Source organism: Staurois parvus, unplaced genomic scaffold, assembly GCF_062004578.1.
Source record: "Staurois parvus isolate SC_StPar_1 unplaced genomic scaffold, SC_StPar_1.0 ptg000099l, whole genome shotgun sequence".
Classification (NCBI taxonomy): domain Eukaryota; kingdom Metazoa; phylum Chordata; class Amphibia; order Anura; family Ranidae; genus Staurois; species Staurois parvus.
Genome location: NW_028317895.1, coordinates 1,533,258 through 1,554,086, shown reverse-complemented (window position 1 = coordinate 1,554,086; position 20,829 = coordinate 1,533,258). Strand labels below are relative to the sequence as shown.

Below are 20,829 nucleotides of genomic sequence, written 5' to 3'. Positions count from 1 at the left end.
TTGAAATATATTTGAAAAATATTATTCCCAAATATATTGACATATATTTGAAATACTAAACTTTTGGCCATATTCAATATTTCAAAATATATTTCAATAAATATAAAACGCATTTCAACATGCAGTGTATATATATTCAACATGCAGTGTATATATATATATATATATATATATATATATATATATATATATATACATATATATATATATATATATATATACACTGCATGTTGAAATTTTGTAATAAAAACGCATTTGAACATAATATATAGATAGATAGATAGATAGATAGATAGATAGATAGATAGATAGGTAGATAGATATTAGTGGTGTATTTAGGCTTTGTGCTGCCCTAGGCAACACAAAAATTGGCACCCCCCCACAGAAAGAGCCTGACATTGACCAAGAACCCCTGCTTGAGAAAGGAGCACATTTCCGCCATTAGAGAACAGCACATGCTCCGAAACGCATCTCATTGCATCCTGGTCACAGATGTCATCTTGCTACGCCGACGTTGCGGTTCAGCGTGCGTTCCAGTCGCCATCTTGAGGAGTACGTGCATGCCGGCCGGCTCCACATCTGTCTCCCTCCTAAACCACGCTCCCTATCATTTAGACGCGGACGATATAGGCACCAGTGACAGCCGTTGCACATGGTGTTTCTACACCACAATACCCTACATGCTTTTATTACTCTACTACCATGAGAGTGTTCCTATTTTTTAGTATATATTAAAGTGGTCTTCTGCATTTAGAGGCGCTTCTTCTTCTCTCCTTATTGACCAAGAACACCCCTGCCCTCTACCTGAGTCTTCCACTACCACTGCCCCCCATACACCAGCCACCATCCCCATGGTGAGAAAGACACTCACCTTCACAGCTCTGGACATCCCCAGGAACGAGAGTTGGGCTGTGCATACACCGTCATGAAACCCACAGCATCTCTCAGAATCCACCAGGTCCCAATGCTGCATGTATCCCTTTCTTCCAAGGGGCAGTGCTGCCCCCCTAAAAAATGCTGCCCTAGGCAAATGCCTTGTTTGCCTTGTGGTAAACACACCCCTGATATATACAGTGGGGCAAAAAAGTATTTAGTCAGAGAGTGCTGCCAACCTTGTGAAGACTTACAGGAAACGTTTGACCTCTGTCATTGCCAACAAAGGATATATAACAAAGTATTGAGATGAACTTTTGATATTGACCAAATACTTATTTTCCACCATAATTTGCAAATAAATTCTTTCCAAATCAGCCAATGTGATTGTCTGGATTTGTTTTCTCATTTTGTCTCTCATAGTTGAGGTCTACCTATGATGCCAATTACAGGCCTCTCTCATCTTTTCAAGTGGGAGAACTTGCACAATTGGTGGCTGAATAAATACTTTTTTGCCCCACTGTATATATGCATGTTGAAATGCGTTTTATATTTATTGAAATATATTGAATATGGGCAAAATTTTTGTATTTCAAATATATGTCAATATATTTGGGAAGAATATTTTTTCAATATACTTCAAATATATTTTTCTTCCATATGGGTTGCTCTTAAGGAGCTTACAATCCAAAGTCCGCAAATCACATGCACACACATACTAGGGCCAATTTAGACAGGAGAAAGTTAACCTACCAGCATGTCTTTTGAGTGTGTGAGACAACTAGAGTACATGGAGAAAACACACACAAGCACAGGGAGAACGTGCAAACTCCAGGCAGTTAGTGCTGTGGTTGGGATTCAAACTAATGACCCTTGTGCTGCCAGTCGAACGCACTAATGTCAATAAATTCCTTTTATCAACTTTTATACAAAAATTTAAGCTGGTCATAGATTAGTCTTTTTTTTTGTTTAACCAGTGGCTTGAATGGAAAAAAAACTGACCTAATTCCCCCATCCACACATTCGAGGTGGATGGGAGAATCATTCCCACGGTGAGGTACTGGCATCCGGTGGAATGGAGGATTTCCATTATTACCTATTATTACCCATTATATGGGAGGAGGAGTGGATAGCTCTCTAGTGGCTAAATAGGATATTGTGAGGTCCAGATTTATGAAGATGTCTTATTAAATACATGCAAGTGTTACATGTGTTGGAGCTGACTGGTATCTGTTGAGACGGAGGATTTTATTACCATCTTAAAAGTATCCATTATATGGGAGGAGGAATGGATAAAGGAGATATTGTGAGGTTTGGATGTGTGGAGATGTCATATTATTAACATGCAGTTTTTACATGCGTTGGAAGTGAGAGTTCCGTGAGCACGGAGTGGCACTGTTATTAGCATGAAAATTCACATTCACCATGGAATTGTAGTTATGGTGTCGGATCAGGGCAGCACAGTGGCTAAATAGGGCAGCACAGTGGCTAAATGGTTTAGCACTTCCACCTGGCAGTACTAGGGTCGTTGGTTCAAATCCCAGCCACAGCACCACCTTCCTGGAGTTTGCATGTTCTCCCTGTGCCTGCGTGGGTTTCCTCTGGGTATTCCGGTTTCCTCCCACACTCCAAAGACATGCTGGTAGGTGAATTAGCTCCTGTCTAAAATTGGCCCTAGTATGTATATGTATGGGGAATATGTTAATATGCAGCTTATTTTTGGGTGGCACAGTTGCTTAGTGGTTAGCACGTCTGCCTTGCAGTAAATGGGTCATGGGATCGATTCCCGACCATGGCACCTCCTGCATGGAGTTTGTATGTTCTCCCTGTGCTTGCGTGGGTTTCCTCTGGGTGCTCTGGTTTCCTCCCACACTCCAAAGACATGCTGGTAGGTGAATTGGCTCCTGTCTAAAATTGGCCCTAGTATGTGCATGTATGAATGTGAGTTAGGGACTTTAGATTGTACGCCCCTTGAGGGTTAGGGACTGATGTGAATGTACAATATATATGAAAAAGCGCTGCGCAAATTGACAGCACTATATAAGTACCTGAAATAAATAAATATAATAAAATGTGATATTTAGAAACTTATGAACACATTTATTGAAAGCACATTAGTATCTTTATTCGTATTATTCATTAATTTATATTTATGGTTTTTGGTCATTTTTTCACATTATGATTATGAGCACAGTTTTTCTACCTGTATTGTTTATTAGTACTGAATGATGTTCATTAGCAGCTCTATATCACTTTTAATTTATTTATTTATTTAGTTGATATTGATGTCACAATTGATGTCAGCAGCAGCACCTATTCGTTTGTTTATTTATATTGTATAGTAGGCCCAGAAGTTCACTTCACTTATCTAAAGTAGGGAACTTCTGTCAGCCTTTTATGGCATCTTATTCTCCCTGAAAAGATTCAATTTCACTACTTTTTGTATTCATTTAGACAACTGTTGTTATACATGTAGGTTCTTTAAATGTCTTTTGAATCAATGACACATCATACTTGTGGGGGTCTTTAACCACTTCCATATTGGGCACTTTCACCCTCTTCCTGCCCAGGCCAATTTTTAGTTTTCAGCGCTCTCACACTTTGAATGACAATTGCACGGTCATGAAACACTGTACCCAGACTTTCCTTTGGTGGTATTTAATCACCACTGTTTTTTTATTTTTTGCTATATAAATGAAAATAAAAATGAACATTTAAAAAAACACATTTCTCTTCTTTTCTGTTATAAAAATTAGCAAATAAGTCATTTTTCTTCAATCAGTGTATATTATTTAACAGTATATCTGAAAATCAATCAGTCCTAATGGACTGATGGCCAATGTCATTTCTTTAAGCCTGGTAACGCCAGGATAGTTCAAATATCCCCCCCAAATGACCCTTTTTGGACTGTAGACAGTACAAGGTATTTAGTAAGAGGCATGGCGAGTTTCTTGAAGTTGTAAGTTTTGGTCACAATGTTTTGTCTAATAAAAAAAAATTTTCACAATTTTTTTTACATACAGTACAGCATCGTCACATAACTGGTGTGGCAGTATCAGGGATACATTTTATAAACTTTTTTTCATCTTTTAAATATTTATTTTCTTCTTTATCATTTTTTTTCTTTTTTTTACATACTGTGACCAGAGCAATACAGTGTTGCCATAGTACTACTGTGGGGAGGTGATCAGGGTTTTTTCTTTACATATTATGATTGCATATAATCATGAATTTCACTATTATGAATAATCATTTATATTGAAAGAAATCAATTCATTCAGTGTATTTTGTTGTCATTAGTTGTGATTGGTCACAGTTAATCACATGGTACAGATGGTCTGTGATTGGCCCTGTCTGTACCATGTGATCACATTGACCAATCACAGCGAGCAACACAATAGTACACAATGGATGGAATGAATGAAAGATATACATTGTGAACAATTGTCATGTGATCTGCTGTAATCACAGCGAATCACTCGGTGCCGGCAGCAGACCAGTACAGGGAGCTGTGTCCAGTGACTATGGATATAGAAATAGCATATACACTATCTTACATAAAATTTTGACACTAAAAGACCCTCAATACAATTCCTAATGATCATTGCATCTATAATTACCATGTGTACTGTTTGACTTTAAATAGATATGGATAAAGCCAATCACTAAAATCTTCTAAAAGTTACCTGCTGATATATTTCCAAAAGCTGTTAAAAATCTTTTAAAATCTGCAGCTATCGTTCAAAGTACACCTGGTAATCCTGCCATATAATTCTTAATTATTGTATTGTATTGTGACACACATACACCCATGATGAGGACATTGGTCAAGCCAACACACAACGCAGTACATATTTTCTTCAAGGACTGGCAGTACCTCCAATCTGCCCCCAACAAGCACCAGGACCATCCATCACACCCCATTGACCACTAGTGCTGCCCCCTACTGACTGGCAGTGCCCCTAATCTACCCTCATTAAGCTCCAGGACCCCCATCTCCCCCACTAAGCACTAGGACCCCCCATCTCTCCTCACTAAGCACCAGGACCCCCCATCTCTCCCCACTAAGCACCAGAACCCCCCCATCTCCCCCTACTAACCATTAGTACCCCCTTTTCCCCCACTAAGCACCAGGACCCCACCCCCCCTGCTAGGCACAGGACCCCCATTTCTCTCCGCTAGACACCAGGACCCCTTCATCTCTCTCACTAAGCACCATGAACCCCCATCTCTCCCCACTAAGCACCAGGACCCCCATCTCCCCCCACTAAGCATCAGGACTCCCTTTTCCGCCACTAAGCACCAGGACCCCATCCCCCTGCTAGGCACAGGACCCCCACTCTCCTCCCGCTAAACACCAGGACCCCCTATCTCCTCCCACTAAGCACCAGGAACACCCATCTTCCTCCACTAAGCGCCAGAACCACTCATTTGCCCCAACTGAACACCAGGGCCCCCTTGTCCCCCCACTGAACACCAGGACCCCCATCTCTCCCAAATGAGCACAAGTGCCTCGTATTGTCCCCCCCCCCCACTGAGCACATGTGCCCTATATTGTCCCCCCACTGAGCACCAACACCCCCTTGTTTCCCCACTGAGCACCAGTGCCCCCTTGTCTCCCCACTGAGCACCGGTGCCCCCATCTCCCCCCACTAAGTACCAGTGCCCCCATCTTCTCCTACTGAGCACCAGTGCCCTCCTTCTTTCCCTATGTAGAACCAGGACCCCCCCCCCCACTATGCACCAGGACCCCCCATCTGCCCCCACAAAGCACCAGCATTCTCCATACATTCTCACTAAGCACCAGGACCCCCATCTCCTACCACTCCCACTGAGCACCAGTGCATCCATTCCTCTCTACTGGGCACCAGTGCCCCCTTGTCTCCCCACTGAGCACCAGTGGCACCCTTGTTCCCCCTCTGAGCACCAGTGCTCTCTTTGTCCCCCAATGAATACCAGTGTCCCCCTCTCCCCCCACTGAGCACCAATGCCCCATCTCCTTCCAGTGTGCACTGTGCACACTGCCCCCCACTCATTACAGATCACTTACTATGTGCATTCACACGTGTTTACAAATTATGAATGAAGAGAAAGACGCTCAGCACTGAGCATTTCCCATTCATTCATTCATTGTCCAGTGCAGCTAAGAGCTGAAGAGAAAGGGACTGGGGAATCTGTTTGCAGTCCCTTATTCTGTCAAAAAGTGAGACATCAGGGGTCTGTTTAGACCCCTGCTTTTCACCAAAGCCCACCAAAAGGGCTCCTAAAAAACTGTAAAAAAATGAATAAAAAAAAAATTAAGATCTACTGACTCTACTGGTATCAACCTCTTCCCTACTGATGCTGTCCTCTTTAAGGGGGGCACCAAACTAAGTCTTTGCCCTGGGTGAAGATACATTTAGCTTCACCACTGTTAAGCACATTTACACCTAGAGTTCTAAGCAAAAATTCTACTCACAATGTCCAAGGACAGCTGTCATCCACCCAGCTTTCATGAAACAATTTTCAGCGAGAGAAGAGGTTCCTCTCCAACCCAGCCTATACAGGTGATGCCCTCCAGTAGATGTCTTTCAGTCCAAGTTCCTTCAGGCTCTAAGCCAAGCACATGGTGAGGCCTAACAACTGCTCTTCATTACACTGGCTGCCTCCCAGGGCACAGCAGCCACAGGAGAATAACCCCACTGAACAGGCCTCCCAAACATTTATCTTCTTCCCAGCCACATTCTGGGTGCCCCTCCCAGGGATTGGATGAGGTCAGATAAATATTCACAGCTTTAGTGGCTAACCTTCCTACTCTATCTCTGGAAGCTTTGTCCAGAGACAGACAAGAGCAATCAACAACCAAGCTTAAGGAAGCCAGGCCAGATCTAGAAAATAGATTGCTGCTCCACATCAGTTAAAAAAAACAATTCATACATTGTCCCTTTGTGGCAGGAACATTTGTGGAAAAAAATTTACTTTTTATTTTTAACAGAACTGATCAGCAAACCTCACACAAGTAACAAAGGCTCTGTCTCTGAGTTGTCACTAGTGAGCTATGGTTCGGGCCAATGACATGTAACCATATTAGGTCAATAGTTTTGTCTGCATCCTTGCACCTTTGTTAGGTATTTTTGTGAGGAAGGGGATTCTTTAGCTGCAGATGATTGAGTTGACAGTCTGCTATCATGTGACAGGTTCCAGTGGTTTTGGGTTGAAACCCAGTTCAGTCCAAAGTTAGCTTATCACTAGTTGTCACTTTGTGTTTCCACCTTCAAGCTACTCTCCTGGAATAAGAGAGGATTTTCAGCTGGCCACATTTTCTCCACTGCTACCAATCAAAGGAAATAGAGTTCAGGATTTTTCCAGACTTTCAGGGCAGAGGTTTCTCTCTAAACATAATGTAACCCCTTCATTTCAGTCCCCTGCTTTATGTGAATGACAGGTTCTCTTGGATGTAATATATGCAGCATGCTTTCAGAGAAGTAAACATGCATGCTGTATTTGCTGTGCATTGGAAGCACATTTATGTCAGTGTGGTGCACACCCCCAGAGGAACCACTGGGAATGTACCCAGGTCTTCCTTACTGGTACAGGGGCCGCCATGTCACACGCACAGTCTCATGCACACTGACAATAATGGCTCTGTCTAGAGTATGTCTTTTTACTATTTATTGCTGAAGAAATTGAATAGGAGAGAGGTTTAGGGTCACAGGATACTCTAAAATGATAATGACAATCAATGAGAGGACTAACTTCTTAGAGGAATATCGTAAAAGGAGCAGCTACACGCCACAGTCCCAAATCAGGTCTTACTCACAATGGGCTCCATTCACAAAAGCAGATCGCAAGTGGTATTTAGGTGATCTGACAAATATATACTGTATATATTTATACATATATTTACCACAAAACTATCAAAATGCTTGGTAAATACCGCATAAAAATTGGTCAATTCACAAAAGGAAATAAATATTTAAATGCATGAGGTAATTAAGTAGTGGTCCAGGCATGCGGTAGCTAATTAAAATGTCCGCTGACGTCCTTAACAACCAGTAATTGTCATGGTTGTTTAGGAGTGGACGGCTGCCATGTCTTTAACAACCAATGAGTCATCAGCTGTCAGCAGGGTTCCCTGGTGACAGCTGAATGTAAACAAGACAATTGCCGACAATTAGAAATTATGGAAAAATAAAACAGTGTGCTGAGCAGAGCCAAGCAGGCACATCACAGGTCCATGTCCACTCCACTTATGCAGAGTAGATACAAAGAAAGCCCGCTCTGCTCTATGGACAGTTAGATGTAAACGGATCAGCTGTCCATCTACACTCGACTGCCCTCTGATCTGATCTGCCCAGATGGAGGGGAATGAATCCATTCCATTTGTTTTTGGAGGATTGGATTAGAGGTAGGCAGTTGTAAACAGACACAAGTTCATTTACACTAGCCACTCCATACAGGAAAATTGAAGGTTCAACTGGGTCTGCCTGAAAAATGGACAAGTGGACCCATCAGTCTGCTCGTGTGAAAGAGGCCCCAGGAAACTGCTAACAAGCAAAAGATGAACATCACCTGTCTAACCCAGGTGTGCAATAAAAAAAAAACATTATTTTGTATGATTTGTCTTTAAATGATACAAAATGTATTCAAAGATGTTATTGCAAATATTAATACCTTGTTTATGTTTATATTTAGCCATTTGATGTACCAGATGTTAAAGGACCAATTAATCCTCCAGTTGTACCTCCGGTATGTACAGTACTTATTCAGAATGAGTAAACTTCTTAAAGCCAAAACATTACCCTATACATTCCTATTGTGGCTGGAACAAGTATCCACATGATATATGAATTTTCCTATGACAGAGAGAGTCACAAAATGGTAACATGAGGCCTGCTTGAAGCAGCCATACATTAGGTGAACTTGTTATGACAAAGCTCACACACTGGTGTTGGAAATCCTATTTATCAGAACCAGTTAGTCCATATAGCCAATGGCCATTTCAAAAGGCAGAACCTCTCCTCCCAGCAAGTGGTGGGCAAAAGTTTTGCAAGCTGTGACAATTGTATCATCGGTGGATTTACCTGCTTAAAAAAAGGACCTTGCCCTGGTTAGCTACCGTCCGTCTACACCCGACTGCTCTCTGATCCGATCTGCCCAGATGGATGGGGAATTAATCCATTCCATTTGTTTTTGGAGGATCGGATTGAAGTTAGGCAGGTGTAAACGGACACAAGTTCATTTATACTAACCGCTCCATAGATTAAAATTAAGGTTCCAACTGGGTCTGCCTGAAAAATGGACAGGTGGACCCATCAGTCTGCTCGTGTGAAAGAGGCACTAGGAAGCTGCTAATAAGCAGGTGTGTAATAAAAAAACTCAAAACATTATTTTGTATGATTTGTCTTTAAATGATACTTTTAAATGATACTTTAAATGATACAAAATGTATTCAAAGTAAGATGTTATTGCAAATATTAATACCTTGTTTATATTTAGCCAGTTGATGTACCTGATGTTAAAGGACCAATTAATCCTCCAGTTGTACTTCCGGTATGTACAGTATGTATTCAGGATGAGTAAACGTCTTAAAGCCAAAACATCACCCTATACATTCCTGTAATCAATTTGTGGCTGGAAAAAGTATCCCCATGATATATGAGTTTTCCCATGTTGGCCAGCAAGTGGTGGCCAAAAGTTTTGCAAGCTGCGACAATTGTATCATAGGTGGATTTACCTGCTTAAAATAAGGACCTTGCCCTGGTTAGCTAGTCACTGCAGGCCCTCGTCCCTGACATCTGGTTGTAGCACAGACAGCAATTAGCCAACTTCCCTCATCACTGTACCCTCTGTATTTTTGTTGAGGAAATATGGAAATATGTTGGCTGTCATTTCTGTCCTTCTTACTGAAAATGTTAAATCCAATACTAAATTTTAAACAATAAAATAAATAAACCATATCAATGTCATATAATTGCCAATGGTACTTGGCCACCTGGTCTCTGATAAAAAAAAAAGTGTTACTGAAAGAGCCCAGTTCATGATGGCAGCAGACAAGGGTTTTCAGAAGGGTTGCATTTTTTTGTTGTTAAAGGGAATATTAGTGTAGTGCGGGGCCTGCTCAGCCAGCCAATTTGACTGTGTGCCAGAATGGTAGCGGGGGGTTGGGAATATATTTTCTTTTTTTATTTCATGCAGAACTTTGAGATCTTTTTGCTCAGCTCACCTCGCAATTGTCACCTCCAGTGTTCCCAATATGATATTCTCCAGGGATAAATTGAGACAATTTTAAAGTGATTCTAAAGTATGAACCTGAGAAGAGAAGGATCAGGATCAGTTATTAATAACTTAAAGTGGAACACAACTATATCTGAAAACCACAAACTGAAAATACTATTTAATTCATTTGTAATATTCAAAGCAAGCCCACCCATCCAATCCATCCATGTCTCCATGCTTTATTTTGTCGAGAAATCACTTTGAAAAGTTTAAAAGAAGAAAATATAATACACCTTCTTATCTATTTACTAATGCTAGCAACACAAGGATTGAAAATAGTTAATGTTGATTGAGAGACTTTAGTTCTACTTTAAACACATGATAGTTCATATATTCAATATCAATGTAATGCAGAGATTCAACATCAGTGTTAGTATTTTTACATATAAATGGGTACTACATGGATTTGTTTTTGTAGATGGCCTCCCTCTGGATCCAAACAGTGTTGTATCACTGTTGGTTTACATGCTGTATGAAAGGACACATTTATGGAGCTGTACCTGTTTGTCATTTTTTTGAAAGAACTAATCTAATAGTATGGGAGACAGTGAGTTGGCTATTGTTTGTATTTTACACTTTTATATTAGATTTAGCAAAGAACATATGATTTAAACCAAGTGTAGTTACATAGTTAGTCTGGCTAAAAAAAGACAAAAGTTCATCCAGTTCAACCACAGAAAAAAAAAAAAAAGTTATAATCCTATACCCACAGTTGATCCAGAGGAAGGCAAAAAAAACCCCAGTAAAAGTACGATCCAATTTTCTCCTATTGGGAAAAAAATTCCTTCCTGATCCCCCGAGAGGCAATCAGATATTCCCTGGATAAACTTTACCTATAAATGTTAGTATCCAGTTATATTCTGTGTATCTAAGAAAGAATCCAGGCCTTTTTGAAGCAATCCACTGAGCTGGCCAGAACCAACTCTTGAGGGAGTCTATTCCACATTTTCACAGCTCTCTGTGAAGAAACCTTTCTGTGTTTGGAGATTAAATTTATTTTCCTCCAGACGTTAAAGAGTGCCCCCTTGTCCTCTGTGATTACCTCAGGGTGAATAGCTCTACACCGAGTTCACTATATGAACCACTGATGTATTTATACATGTTGATCATATCCCCCCTTAATCTCCTCTTCTCAAGAGAGAATAAATTAAGTTCCTCTAATCTTTCCTCATAGCTGATCTCCTCCATGCCTCTTATCAGTTTGGTTGCCCTTCTCTTTACTTTCTCAAGTTCCCCAATGTTCTTTTTGTGAATTGGTGCTCAAAACTGACCGTCATATTCCAGATGAGGTCTTACTAAAGATCTGTACAAGCGTAATATGATATCTCTTTCTCTGGAGTCTATATCTCTTTTAATACAAGAGAAGATTTTGCTCGCTTTAGAAACCGCAGCTTGGCATTGCATGCCATTATTAAGCTTGTGATCTACCAGAACTCCCAGATCTTTCTCCAACATTGATTCCCCCAATTGTACCCCCCCTAGTATGTATGATGCATGCATATTCTTAACCCCCAAGTGCATATCCTTACATTTATCAACATTAAACCTCATTTGCCACAGAGTTGCCCAATTAAACAGTGCATTGAGGTCGGCTTGTAAATTGAAGATATCCTGTAAGGATGGTATTCTACTGCACAGCTTAGAAAAGTATGCAATTAAAAATGTTTTTTCAATATAAAATGTTTTTCCAAAGATTAACGCCTTGTTTCTGTCAATATTCAGCCATGTCCTGACCTCACAGGAACAAATGCTCTTCCTCTTCCAGCTCCTGTTGATGTAAGTATTTATTGAATATGTGTGAATTTCCTAAAACTGCCAAAGCCAACAATTCCCTCTGTTCATTTCTACTTGCCAAAAGTACTGAGCCTCCTGGTCCCAGTGTTAAAAAAGTTGTACTAGCCAAGTCCAGCCTTCACTAAATGGAAGACTGCAGTCTGGACTAGACATGTGCATGCTGGAAATTTTATTTTGTTTAGTTTTGGATGCATTCATTTATTGAATAATTTTGTTTTGTCATGTTGGTGATGTTGAATGGATTGGTTTTCAGAATTCATTTCGTATCTTGGGCATACATTTTGTATATTTGTTGGTCCAGGTGGATTCAAAAAATGTTTTTTTTTTTTTGGTTTTGATATTTTAGATGGATTCCTGATTCGTGTATCGAAACTATTCAGAAGGATTCAATATTTTGAATCTGAATTATCTAACGAATTCTAAAATTGAATTCATTTCCCCTTGGGCCAGAACTATTGCATCATGTAACGTCATCTGAATGAAACAAATGCATTTGTTAATTTTGTTATAACTTTATTTCAGCTTCGTTGACATTCGCTACTATGTTCATTCGGAGATTTATATACATCCAAATCTCCAAAAATTAAACTTTTGTCTGAAAATGGATTCATAACGAAACAAAACACACGTCTAGTCTGGACCCACCATCTTGAATTTTAATTCAATACCCCTGCCCTAGTCTATGGTGGCAGTAGGCAAGAGATTTCAGAAAGGGTGCATTTATTTCTGGTGTGAAAATGCATATGAGCTGATATTAGTATATGGAGGATATGGACACTTTTTTAGCCAAGTATACATCAGCCATATTGACAAATGTACTAGGATGGCATTGTGGGCATTGTTAAAAAATAAATAAATGAACCTTTTTACCTTTTAAACAGAACTGATAAGATCTGTTTGCTCAGTCTACCTCAGTTGTAACTGACTGCTCTAGCCCTACATTTTCCTTATGTGTTCCAACAACCAAGCTACCCTTCTTGGATAAATTAAAGGGATTTTCAATTGGCCACACTTTGGCCAAAGCTACCATTCCCAGTCAATTGAGTTCAAGATCTTTTCAGAATCACTGGATGCTGGTACTGTATATATATATATATATATTTATATTTCTCTTGGATGCAGCTTTTCTTTATACTTGTAGAGGTAAGCAGTAAGCATCCATGCTGCATTTGCTGTGTATGTGGCTTAGGACTGTATTTTTTGTGATGACAACTACAGTATCTTATTAGAAGCACATTCACGTAAGTATGCTGCAAATAAGGTGACTGCTAACAAGTGGATAAACCTTCTGCTAGTGGAAGATTCAAATCACCTATTTAGGCCAAGGGTTCACTTAAAAAAAATTGTTTTTAAAGATTTGTCTTCAAGTGATGCAAAATGCATTTAATGTAAAATGTTATTGTAAAGATTAATACCTTGTTTCTGCCAATATTCAGCCAAATAATGCACCAGACCTCACAGAGACAAATAGTCTTCCAACTTCAGCTGTGGTATGTATTTATTGAATCATTATTTAAAAATATTAAAGGCAGCAATTTCCCCTATTCATTTTTTTTATCTGTTTGTTAAAATACTCCCCACAATACTTTCTGGCAGTCCTTCTACAATACAGAATGTGATGTGTTGCTATCATCCATTTCAGAATTACTATAATAGTTTCTTAAAATGGTAATTTTTTTCAGTTTAAACATTTGATATATTTTCTATTTGAATAATATATGGGTTTATGAAACTTTTTTTAAATTGGGGCTGTACAATAGGTATAACAAGCCCTATTGTTTTGTGTGCCAGGATTGTAAAAACTATGTTTTACTTCAGTAAAAACCAGTAAACATGAAAAGAATGCTTGCTTAACCTGTTCCTGCCTGGCGAATAGCAGAATGACGGCTAAGCGTGACTCTCGTCGATCTGGGTGGGCATCATTTGATGTCCTTCCCGGATCGCACATGGCCACGGGGCTGTGCTGTGGCGAGATCTGTCATTGGCTGTGTACCTTGGACACAGCCGATCACAGATCTGTGTACTGGACCATTACTAGTGCCATGTGACCAATCACAGTAGGTCACATAACAATTGTAAACAAAGGATGGTTTCCTTTCATGCCATCCATTGTATACAATTGTTTCATCGGCTGTGATTGGTCACAGTGATCACATGTACAGACTGGGCCACTCAAGGCCGATCTGTGTCATGTGATTAGCCATGGCGAATCACAAAAAAAACCTGAATGAATCAATTTTATTCAGTTAAAAGTTTGTTAATAGCAAAGAAATTCTTTGCTAAAAGCAATCATAATGTGTAGAAAAAACAAATACTGATCACTTCCCCAAAGTCGTACAAGGTTACTATGGTAACATTATAACAGTGTATTAAGAAAGAAAAAAATGTAATTAAAAAAAAAATTTTTTTTTTTTTTGTACTGCCACCAGTAAGTGTTTCTGATCACTGTCACACCAGTTGAGCACTTGTGACAGTATGTAAAAAAAAAAAAAAAAAGAATTGTGAACTTTTTTTAATTTCTTAATTTTTAAAAAACTATGACAAAAATGTATAATTTCAAAAAAACTCACCATGCCTTATACTAAATACCTGTCTACTTTCCAAAAAGGGGGCATTTGGGGGATATCTGTACCGTCTTGACATTTTTTGGCCTCAAGAAATTAGATTGGCTGTCAGTACTTCAGGATTGATCAATTTTCAGATATATCCCATAGTTTGTGGATTCTATAACTTTCCTACAGACTAAATAATACATACTTATTTGGGTTATTTTCACCAAAGAAATGTAGCAGAATACATATTGGCCTAAATTTATGAAGAACAATAATTTATTTGCAACATTTTATAACAGAAACAAAGAAAACCGTGTTTGTGTTTTTTTTCAAAAGTTTTTTTGTTAATTTAGCAAAATATTAAAATCCCAGTGGTGATTAAACCACCAAAAGAAAGCTCTAGTGTGTGAAAATTATAAAAATTTAGTTTTGGTACAGCATTGCATGACCGCTCAATTGTCATTCAAAGTGGGAGAGTGCTGAAAGCTGAAAATTGGCCTGGGCAGGAAGGGGGTACAAGTGTATTGAAGTGGTTAAAGTACTGAGCCTCCTGGTCCCTGTGTTAAAAATAAGTGGTACCAGATGCTGAAAGAGCCTAGTCCAGCTATCACTAAATGGTGGAATTTTAATTCAATACCCCTGGGCTAGTCTATGATGGCTGTAGGCCATATATATTGTTCTCTTGGATGTGACAAGCTTTCCTTTTATAGAGGTTGTGTTGATAACTATCTCATTAGTAGCACATTTGTGCCAGTATGCTGCAAATAAGGTGACTGCTAAAAAGTGGATAAAACTTCTACTAGCAGAAAAATTCCTGTTCTGAATAATTTGTCTAATCCCAGGGAAGAGAATTGTACATAAAGGATTCTCAAAGGGCGCGTTCATACAAACGTTCTGATAGGGTCTGCCTGCCCGTTTTTCAGGCGGACCCGATCGGAACCTCCATTCTTTTTTATGCAGCGGAGTGTAAACGGACAAGTGTCCGACGTCCGATCAGCCAAAAAGGGACGGATGGGGATCAAATTCCCCTTCTGTTTGTTGAAACGGACATGTGGTCCGTTTTTATCCGACTGCCCATTCAGGAGAGCGAGCAGCTCTGTGTCTGCTCTGCAGCAGCGGAGGGGACACAGAGCTGTCATCCTCTTGCTCAGCGGGGATCAGTGGAGAGATCCCCCGCTGAGCAAGCAGATCCACTAAATGGGTCCATCCCTTGTGAAAGAGCCCTTAGATGTGATAAATGCAGCCTCCCTTAATTTTGTGTGTTGACATTCATGTCAGTATTTTGTTAATAAGGTGATTGCTAACACAAGGATAAAGAACCTACTAGCAGCAGATTAAAACCACCTGTGTGAACCAAATGTGCAATTAAACAACACATTATTGTGCTATATGATTTGTCATATGTGGAGCGCATGGAAAGCAAAATGTTATTGGAAAAACTGATACCCATTTTCTTTTTATATTTAGCCAGTTAATGAAGGGAACCTTTCAGAAACAGATCCACCTGTAGGCAGTTTGGTATGTATTAGAGGAATAGTGAATATCGTAAAACCACTCAAGTCAGTGATACGTTCCCTTGATCTGTTCATGAAAAAAAAAATCTGCACAAAATCTCCATGTTGGAAGGAAAGCCAAGCACACCTCCTAATCTTATTACTACATCACCAGTGGTGCCACAGAGACGAGTTGATTTTCAGGAGGGGTGATTTTCAGGAGGGGATCCATTATTTTCAGAGCCCCCAAGGCATTGTAAATTGCTAATTGCCTACAGACTGGTAAGGTACAGGTGGGGGAACTATGTACTAGCAACCCTTCTACAATAGGTATATTTATCTTATTTTCTGGTGTACCATGGATGTAAAGAAAAATTCAACTTCAGTAAAAACAGATAAATGTAAAGAGAATTAAAAAACCTGCAAATTAATATACACCTGATGTAAGGAAATGTATGGGCTCCCATTTCTGTCCTTTCTACTGAAAATGTTAAACCCAACCCCTGACTTTACAACAATAAATAAACCCCTTAAAATCCATAATTCCATATCCCTGCAGAAAGTACGGGGCCATGTGGTCTCTGTGTCAAAAACAAGCAGTGAATGAGCTTATTCCATGATAGCATCAGGTAAGGGTTTTTCTGGAGGAGTGCATTTTTTTGGTGTTAGAGGACATAATGTATAAGCTGGATTCAGTATAGTGGGGAATGTGGCTGATTGTCAGCTTTCAGCTAAGTACTGTATATCTATCTGCCCCATTGACTGGTGTGCCGGGATGGCATCATTAAAATTGTGAAAAACAACTTCTTTTTTTAATCTCAACCAAAATGGATGAGACCTTCCTGCTCATATTACCTCACAGTATTAATGGACTGTTCTAGCTCTATATTGCCTCCTCTTTTCTTCCCACCTCCAAGATAAGGGATAAAGTGAAGGGCCAAACTTTCTGGGATAAAGTGAAGGGACCACATTTTCTCCATGCTACCAGTCCCAGGAAATAGAGTTCAGAATTTCACTGGGCAGATGATGCTCTCTACAAAAATGTCACCCCTTTTTTTCTGTTCAATTACATATATTCTCTGGGATGTGATAATTGCAGCATCCTATTATAGATGTAAATACGCATGATGCATCTGCTCTGTATGTGGCCTAGGATTGCTAACATGTAGATAAAGTTGTTAATAGCAGAAAAGTAAAGTCACTTGCATAATCCAAGGGTGCAGTTATAAAAAAAAAGTGTTTTAACCTCTTGGCACTGGCGCCTCCTGGCCCTTTAAGGGTTTCAGAAGCCGGGAGGGAGGATGGGGTTTTATGGTCATGTGACCACCATGATTCTCAGTCACATGATTGGAAAAGGTCTCGATCGAAAGGAGAGATCTGGACCTTTTCATGATTAGTGGACATATGTGCTGGGAGCGCGCAGGGCGTGCGCTCTCAGCACATATGTATTTTTTAATTGCACGCAAATATGCGGCTGCTCAGCTTGAAGGCCCAGATGCCAAGAGGCCACATATTTGCATGCGATCGGCGTCAAGGGGTTAAAATGTTACTAAACCTAGGACCCTGCATTCACTATATCTGATCTCCCACAGTACACAGATCATGGAAGTGCAATTATGTTAGTAAATATAAACTGCTAAATACCTTTTCTCATCAGCAGTTAGAGCAATCTGGTGACTTCTATCAGCGTCCAGCAGAGTACTAGTTAAAGCTTGTAGGAGTTTCATTCTGCTCTAGGAGAATGCAGGGCCCCTGACCTCTGTCTGGACAGTGCTGATTGACCCTGTGCTGATCACATGCACTTTCCCAAGAAAAAAAAAATATCTCTAGCAATACATTCCAAACTGTGCTTGTGCAGAGTGTCTCCACACCATATGTCTTATCAGGAGATAAAAGGGGGACACTGGAAGAAAGGGAGTATCATAGAAGTCAGGTTCAAACAGCCTTTTTACAGAGGATTAAAGTGTTACTAAACCCACAACAGTAAAATCAATCGGTATATGCAGTAAAGCATGCTTGTTATACTCACTGTGGAACCTAAGTGGTCAATCCTCTGCATTGTGTAAAAAGGCTGTTTGATCCTTTCTTCTCTGCCCCTCCTCTTGTTGAAATGACTGCCTGATACAGACTGAACCCGTGGTCACATGCACATGCTCAATTTGGTGTGTATTGCTGGAGAGGTTTTTTTTTTCATGGGAGGGTGCATGTAATCAGCACATGGCCAATCAGCACTGTCCAGACAAAGGTCAAGGGTTTCACATCCTCCTAGAGCAGAATGAAAACTCCTCCTACAAGCTTTAACCAGTGCTCTGCTGAAGCCACAAGACTGCTCTAACTGCTGAAGAAAAAAGGTATTTAGCAGCTTATATTTGCTAAAATAATGTAATTTACATGTTCTGTGTACTGTAGGAGACAAGATAGAGTGAATGCAGGGTCCTGGGTTTAGTAACACTTTAACCCCTTAGGTTCCACAGTATATACAGAATAACAAGCCTGCTTTACTGCATATACAGACTGATTGTACTGTTGCGGGTTTAGTAACACTTTAACCCCTTAGGTTCCACAGTATATACAGAATAACAAGCATGCTTTACTGCATATACAGACTGATTGTACTGTTGTGGGTTTAGTAACACTTTAATAACCAGCTATTCCTGAATCAGCTCAGATTCATTATTTCAAGTGCTTCAAACACCCAAATGAAATTAATGAATTTCAGTGTTTCAATATAATTTATTCTGGATTTGTTGACATTTGTCATTGTTGTTATTCGGATATTCAGATACATCTGAATCTCAGAATAATGAAAATTGTTTCCAAATATTGATTTGTAACAAAACAAATCACACATGTCTAACATCCAGCAAAATATGTCCATCCTTAATCGTAACAACCCGACACCTAATGATGTTTCCCTGCTACTAGTCAATTGTTTTCCAGCCACATTATTGCCTCCTAAGTTACAGATGCCAGTGCTGCTGCAATGTGCACAAACAGCCAGAGATCTTGAATGACATCATTTAATAATAGTTGTCCTTGACCAAATATGGTCAATGACATCACTCAGGATTCCCCAGGCATGAGAGGAGGAAAATATCCCCCAGGCATCCAGTTCCTATAAGTCCCAACAACTCCAGCATCCATTTTGGGGGACAGGATGTGGGGAAAGGGCTCTTGTCCCTAAACATCGGAACAAGGTGCTTTCAATTAGGGTGACAGACATTAACATGTCTTGTTTAGCACTAGTGTAAAAAACAGATACTTTGTTATGGGTGATGGACAGATAGGTGGTCTTCCACAGATACAACAACATGTATTCAAAGCAAAATGTTATTCCATTATTTAACACTCTGTTTTTCTTTTTTTCAGAATATTGTTAAACGTGATCTTGGAGAAGGCATTTCAATACCAAATCTAGATGCGGTTTGTATTTGTTCTTAAAATCCACTCTGCTGAACATTCACCAAATGTACTGTCTTGACCTATGTATTGGTCAAAGGAATACACCACCATTCACAGATTTTCCAAATAGTCAGCACACTCAAAACTAATAATTCTGGGGCTCCGGTAGTGTACAGCAGCAGCGTATTTACTGCGAGTCAAACAAACAGGGCGTTTGCCCAGGGTGGCAATTTTCAGAGGGTGGCACTGCCCCCCCAGAAAAATGGACACATATGGCAGGGATGGGGACCTGGTGAGGCTCAACCATGGAATCCGAGGAGGCTTTGCACTGCTGGAGGGTGTAAGCTTCCCGTACAAGAAAGGAAGACAGTGGGCTTGGCTCCGAGGATGGCCAGGTGCTTTCCATAGAGGTAAAGGTTAGTGCTTTACTAACTCTCTCTCTCTCTCTGCGGGTGGGATGGGGTAGGAGGTTGTTGGCAGAAAGTGGTGGTGGCAGGGGCCGGGGGGTGGGGTTGTTGATAGAGAGTGGTGCAGGGGTCGAGGGGAAGTGGTGGTGGTGGTGGGAAGCCCAATTTTAGTGGTGGTGGGGGCCAGAAGGGGTGCTGGTGGTGGTGGGGGGAGCCCAATTTTAGTGTTGCCTAAGACAGCACAAGAGATAAATACACCACTGGTGTAGAGGAGCTGAATTCATGATAGCAGCAGGCAAAGGTTTTCAGTATTGACCTTAATGAGACCTTAATGCTCAGCTCACCTTACAGTAGTAACTGACTGCTCTAGTTTCAAATTGTCACCTCCTGTGTTCCCACCTGCAAGCTCTTTTCTTTGGAAAAGTTGAGGGAATTTGTAAGCAGAGCTAAACCTAAGTTTTAGTAAACTACAAGTAGGCAGCTCCTTGTTGTGTAAAAGACATGCCATATCTCTTCTGCAATAATACACACTTACCTGCCTGCTCACAATTTTTTTTATTGTGCTGCTCAGCATGCATTCTACTGAAAATGCTAAACCTAACTCTTAACTTTTAGCCCAGGTTCACTGGTGCGACTGATCATGCGATTTGACAGTTTTAAATCGCATAACAAGTTGCAGCCTATTGTCTGCAATAGAATGGAATTGTTTATGTTTGTGCACTCAACAGTACTGGAATACAGTAAAATGCAGAAAAAACACACCAAAAATGCACCAGAACGCACATGTCCTTATTTAGGACTGGCTTACACCATAGAAACGCAGCCCGGATGCGTTCCAGATGTTTGACTCAAACATCAAGCTCATCCCTAGTTGGTTGGCAAATTATTGAAATAGGGCATTTGATTGTGAAAAGCAGAACAGTCTGCCTAAACCTGGCAATGTGTAGAATTTTGATAGTACATAACACATTTCATCATGTCAAGCATTGAAGTGCTCATTGTATTGATGGACAGTGGACCTCTAGATATAGAAAAACCTAAAGTTTGTTT

At 40.1% G+C, this 20,829-nt stretch overlaps 1 protein-coding gene across 2 annotated transcripts in view; it reads left to right on the top strand.

The window, feature by feature from the left end:
* Positions 1-20,829, top strand: part of LOC149467809 (uncharacterized) — an 81,543-nt gene that overhangs the window by 50,332 nt on the left and 10,382 nt on the right. For both annotated transcript variants that reach the window (XM_089671163.1, XM_089671162.1), the window contains 6 exons: positions 8,548-8,601; positions 9,352-9,405; positions 11,854-11,907; positions 13,362-13,415; positions 15,945-15,995; positions 19,340-19,393. In XM_089671163.1, the coding sequence (XP_089527289.1) occupies positions 8,548-8,601; positions 9,352-9,405; positions 11,854-11,907; positions 13,362-13,415; positions 15,945-15,995; positions 19,340-19,393 (321 nt within the window). The remainder of the gene's footprint in view (positions 1-8,547; positions 8,602-9,351; positions 9,406-11,853; positions 11,908-13,361; positions 13,416-15,944; positions 15,996-19,339; positions 19,394-20,829) is intronic.